Source organism: Cordyceps militaris (genome assembly GCF_000225605.1).
Source record: "Cordyceps militaris CM01 unplaced genomic scaffold CCM_S00002, whole genome shotgun sequence".
Taxonomy (NCBI): domain Eukaryota; kingdom Fungi; phylum Ascomycota; class Sordariomycetes; order Hypocreales; family Cordycipitaceae; genus Cordyceps; species Cordyceps militaris.
In genome coordinates, this window is record NW_006271970.1 from 738,243 (window position 1) to 744,242 (window position 6,000).

The following is a 6,000-nucleotide window of genomic DNA, read 5'->3' on the forward strand; positions in this document are numbered from 1 at the left end:
AATGATGGGGCTGCCATTTGCGAATGGTTGTCAGATAGCAAAATCCTCAAGCACGTGTTCCTACCCGTTCCTTTGCGACGCCGAGCGGATGTAGCTCGGTGGCTGTACTGGTAAGCCTACTTGCTAATTTGGGATAGAGCGGAAGCCGCTGTGGATTGTTTGTGGTTTTGGTGGATTATTAGCGGTCTCTTCTGGATCCGTACTACATGTCCGTACAATCCTTTCGCTAGATTCTACAGCGATGGACTTATTTATTAGCTCTTGGGGGTGCGAATGGTCCGCGGCCTTGGCACCGTACGTTAGTTATCTAACGAATTAGTTAGCAGCTCACCGTTTGACTGACTTATCTTGTTCCACAGCTATATTGGTCAGCCTCGACTCTTGAGGCTGGTGTTTGTCTTTCGCGCAGTTCGGTCGCCTATTTTGGTCGTCATGCCGCCATGTGCCTGACAGCACGAATTTACCGGCTCGTGCCTCCGCGGTGTCAAGAATTCTCATTTAATGTCCTTCTAGCATAGCAAGGCTACTTATGGCTGGAGCTAGGGCCATCTCCACAAACGTCCTCCCCAGACCTTTAGTTCGCCTCATATATAAGTTATTTATCACTAGTTAAGCCGCCCCTGTTAGGTGGTCGAGCGTAGCACAAGAGCGATCGCGTTGCACCGGCTCAGGGCTGGTAGCGATGGTTCGCCATTGTAACATCGTTGATTTCCCCGCCACATCTTGCAGCATTGGCGGCGCTTCTTGAAGGTCCATCTACGAGGCAATTCCAGGTTTCCTCTAGTTAGAAATGAAGAACGGCCGAGGCAGCCCCCGCTGACGCAAGCTGCTCGGCGGCCACAAACGCCCCCCGTTGGTAGTTTGCATTGGTGGCGGCGATTGGGCTTGGGGTAAATAGGAACGGAAGGCGACGCCCCGTGCAGTGGCCTGGTGGGACAATTACATCTTGCATTGCGCCGTACAAATGAAGTGTGAGTGAGCCACAGTACTTTTGAGTGAGGTCGTGCATTTGGCCGGCAAGGTGCAGGAGGTCCAGGCCCGTCGCCGACACACCACCAACCGAACCTGTTTACTCTCTATTATTGTCTGAGCCTCGCCTTCTCATCAATACGAGGCGATGAACAATTGGCAATACATATGTGGTCTTGTCCTCCATCGCTTGCAAGTGGCTCACAGATTTGAACTGTCACTCGGACCAAAGACCAAGCCACTACCCGTATACGAACAGCCCCAGCCTCTGACTACGGGGCCACCGGAAAGTGAAATCAGAACTTGGACGCCACCTGAGAAGCCTGCAGAACTTGTCTCTGACACTTTTGGCCAACCTGCCAAGACAGGAACCCTTGCGGAACTAGGCTTGAAGAGCATGGTGCCCGCTCCAGCTGACCCGCCCAATTCAGGCCCCAGACCATGCCGATGCCGCGACGGCTGGAAACTTTTACCCAATCGCAAATCCACCTGCCTCATGTGGGAAGTCGAACTTCTGATAGGCGGGCAAGACTGTTAGACGGACGCATTGATTTGTCTAGTCCCGAACAAACAATGGGCGTGGGGAGGAAAAGTCGCGAGGCCGACCCGCTCAGCTGTCCACAACTTGACCGAGCCATTAACTAACTCACGCAGCCCAGCAACTCGGGCCATGCACCTTGCCGTCCTGGGGAGTTGGCCTGCATGAGTATCGCCGCTGATGGGTAGTATATAGGTAGCCAAGTCGCTGTGCTGCGGGCTCAGCCGTCTCCCCTCTGCTTCCTCCCCAACCCCATCACATACTCAATTGATTTCAGGCTCGTTCGATTCTTGTCTCACCACCCGTCAAAATGAAGTCTTTCGCTGTCATCTCTACTCTCATCGCCGCCGTCGCTGCCGCCTGCGGTGGTGACAACTGCGCCCGTCAGGTCACTGGTACCCGCGATGGCGTTTCCGCCGTCACCTCCCGCAAGGCCGACTGCTCTAGCTTCCTGCTGACCACCATTGTCCCCGATGCTACGTAAGTCTCCCGTCCTTGTGCACTGCGAATGCTGTCTGTATAGCCCGTACTCATTGTATCCCCAGCACCACCACCATTACCGTCACCGTCGACCCCGATGAGCCGACCAAGGCCAAGCGCTTCAACCACGAGGTCCGCGCCGCTACCCAGGTCCCTACTGCCATTCCCGCCTACGCCTCTGGTTGCGACAGCGCGGCTCGCTACTCGTCCGCTTGCGCCTGCTGGGGTATTACCGCCAGCGCTACCACCGCTAGCCAGCCCACCAAGACTGTCACTGTCACCGTTACCAGCGACTACTGCGAGGATCTGTAAATGTCATGCTAGCAGTTGTCAATGCTTGGGGTCGTCGGGTCTGCGAGGGGATCTCCGCCCGCCCATCGGCGTAAAAGGTCGACGGACTGTACAGAAATTATACATGTTACAACGAACAGCATATATCCGCGGTATATGAAAACACCAAGCCGGCAAGCACCAGTGGACAGTGCTGGACTCGCTTGGTCGATGTAAATAGACAATATACGGAATAATGATAAAATCCAAGTTCTATACATATGAGTGTGTGCATATGCATATGTGTATATCTCATGCATGTGTGACTGCGTGTCTGTATCGCACTGTTTGTTAGTGGTGTACTCGGGTTTTTATGCATTCATATTGCATTGAATAGACAAGTCGGCAGGTTCTTGACCATGACAGATCTGCAATCTCAATGGGCAGCGACGATCACTGATTCACTATGTTCACAACAGGAAATATGAGACAGTGATCCGGGCCACCGGGTTGCACTTCTCTATTCCGTACCTAACTAGCGATCAGACGGAACGCCGCTGATCATCAGAGATTGCAAACTTTGGAGCAGTGGAAGTAGACTTTCCTACGAAGTACATGGCACTACAGCCACGCAACATGTATAGTGATTCGAAGTTTTGCAAAAGTTAACCACGAATCTTTCGTCTCGGCCATTTTCGCTGACACATATGTACCTCTATAACGGCAGCCTCTTGGAGGCTAACTAGTGTCAGGGCAAGCTCCTAGGTCAAAAGCCACTGGAGAATAAAGTTCCAGCTAAGATCGTTACCAGCGCCTACCTCTAACTACCTACAATGGGGTGAAGATGTAGGCCCGAGGCACAACAACTCCTATCTGTATTTATATGTCCTCCACATGTAACTACAGGTGAAGGACCCGGTTTCGCGACGCTATCGAGCGGATTCTTCCCATCGTCAATACAGTCCGTGGACAAGTCGGCAGCAATGACATATGCAAAAGTATCCTCGAGTGTCGTGGCAGTTGCTTGAAAATAGCTTACCGACGACGCTTGGCAAACTTGTCCTTCTATTAGATGCCGGAGTACCTACTGAGGGTAACGAGGGAAATGACCATCATGAAGTAAAGTTGCAACTATCCCGTGGTCCGTAGTGCTAGTGGACTTTCGACAAGCCGCCATTTTCTGGGAAGCCCCACACGCATAGTTCGGCAAAAAAAGGTTCCGCAGCATTCCAACTGCCTTCATCAACGGCAGAGGCCCGCCAACACACGGCGGCGCGTAGAGATAACCTTTGCACAAACGACAAACATTAAAGCCCAAGACCGTGGAATTTATTTCGACCCGAGCCGCCCTGTTGGCGTTTGGCGTTTGGCGGCTCGCCGGCTGTGCATCCGTTTCGTGGCCAGGGCTCATCACCGCTGTATTGGCGGGGCAACACCAGAGATAAACAAAGGCACCCTGTATCAACACCGCCAGGTCAACCAGGCCAGCGAACCCAGTCTCATTTCACATTGCTCAATTTATCATCTTGGCCCTGACTCCCCTAATTTCCTACTGCAAAGTAGTCCTCGAACAGACTACTTTCCCTAGACTCGGTATTTAATGCCGATGCCTAGACGACGAAACAGGAACGACGAACTCAATTTCGAGATACACGTTGACGATTCTTGCCTGTCCGAATTAGCTATCGAGGGGCTGAGCCCATTGGATACTACGGTACCCCGAGATACGACCATGACGACACCAAGTGCCACCAGCGACTTCAATGCCAACTCCGAAGGCTCAGATGCAACGACCCTCGAAAATGTCGACGTGGAGGGTAACAATCTTACCAGTAGACGAGACTCCGACCTGTCCAATGCGTCCTATGAGAGCGATAGACGCCCAGCAAGCCAGCCAGGGTCTGACTGCAATCGGTCAGCACGCAATTCCTACGCCAGCGTCTCCGACGACAGACAGTCGGTGAGGGGCTCTGAACAGGCTGGAGGTAGAGTTTCCGCCGGCGAAAGCAGCTCACAGCATGAGCAGGACGACGATGTGTTCAGCAGTCATAGCCCAAGTAGTTCGACAGGTTCCAATATCGAGGCGGATCACCTGAAGCAGTCCGACGTCGATTCTCGAAGATTGACCGGCGGGTCAAGAATCTCTGATATGCAGCCATACGACCCAAACGAAGAATTTATACCGACAGTCAGAGAGACTCCACGACCACCATTTCGATCGCCGTCCTCGGTCAAAGCCATGCAATTGAACTCTCCGCCACCTTCCGTTACTGGCTCGACTCGCTCAAAGCGCAGAGCCACACGATCAAGCGTTTCGCGGATAGGATCGCCTGCCATCTCCACGCAATTCTCCCCCAAGAAGACACCCCCACGATTCAAGAGGAACACCCCGCCCCTAGTTCTACTACATGTCACCTTGCTGCCCCTAAGGTGGCCTTGGGGTGATCTGCTGGATAATGCGCGGCCAAGCGAGCTCAGTGACGCTGGAAAAAATCTGCGTGAGGCATGGAAACAGCTGCAAGCTCGAGTCGGAGATACGATCTCTGACCGAGGCATCTTGCTGCCACATCCTCAAAACGACTTTGAAATCCTGGAGGAGCGGCTCCTCGAGGCCTTGGAGCTGCCGCTTCGACGTCGTGCCCGCATTCTTGAATGCGGACACTATCTTGGACCCGCCAACGAGCTAGCAATGCCAGAGGATGAAATTCCCAGCGACGATGAAGGGTTTGAAGAACGCACCCATGCACCAGAGGAGCGTCACTGGTGCTCAACCTGCGAATCAGATATTCGATATGATTCTCTAGGAGAGGGAAAGCTCTTTCGAACCAAGGTTTACGCCAGCAATGGCCTTATGAGGGCCGGTGCCTGGGACGCTTGCTGGAAGGAAATGGAGCGAGTGGATGTTGAGTTGGAGCCCATTACTGATCCCTCCGTTGTGAATGAGCTCGAACGCATCGCAGCTACGCAGGAGCGTGAGGCCATAGAAGCCGAAATCGCGGCCTCGACTCACATGGCCCGAGATGCGCCCGAAGATGTTTTCGATACACCTCCCGCTCACGAGGACGCTTTCGACCCTCCCCCCGCTCATGACGGTGGGCGAGAGCTGTACGAAGAGAGGATGCGTGAGATATACGGCCAACCGGAAAGTGGCGAAACGGTCGCAGAAGAAACCGAGGAAGAGATCCCAGAGGATCTGAAAGCCTCTCCTCGGTCGTGGCCCGATACCTCGGCGGTACATGCGCGGAGCGGAGCTTGGGCCGAAGCTTTTAGATATGGACCCCGCGATGCTGTCCAGCTGATGCTGTTCATTCTCTGTGTACTTCTCCTTCAGTACCTGGGGATTGGATTTGACAGAACAGGAAAATCCGACTCTAGGAATCTTGAGGATTCAGTACCGGTACCTGTCGTGGTGTCTCAAGAAGCCTCGGGCACCGAAATACCCTTTCAAGAGTCGAGCTCTGGATATACCAGTACCTCGTTGCCGAACAGTATTCAAGAGTCTTATGCGGCCTGCGCGTCTGCACTTGAAGCTGCAGAGGCGTCTTTGGCGCTGGCCGTGACAACACCAACCGTCACAGTGACGGAAACCGTCTCCGTGTCTGTGGTGGAGACACGCGTTGCATACATAGAGCCGCGCCTGAACGACCAGTTGATGTCAGAGGTCAATGATGTCAACGATGTCAACGATGTCAACGATGTCAACGATGTCAACGATGTCAACGATGTCAACGATGTCAAAGATG

The 6,000-nt window shown here is 53.4% G+C and overlaps 1 protein-coding gene across 1 annotated transcript; it reads left to right on the forward strand.

Moving 5' to 3' along the window:
• Positions 1-1,817: 1,817 nt before the first annotated feature.
• CCM_02183 (uncharacterized protein) lies at positions 1,818-2,299 on the forward strand (the record flags this gene model as incomplete). The annotated part of the gene is made up of 2 exons (XM_006667336.1): positions 1,818-1,987; positions 2,053-2,299. 2 exons carry the CDS (start codon positions 1,818-1,820, stop codon positions 2,297-2,299), a joined length of 417 nt encoding a protein of 138 aa, XP_006667399.1.
• Between the last annotated feature and the right edge of the window lie 3,701 nt (positions 2,300-6,000).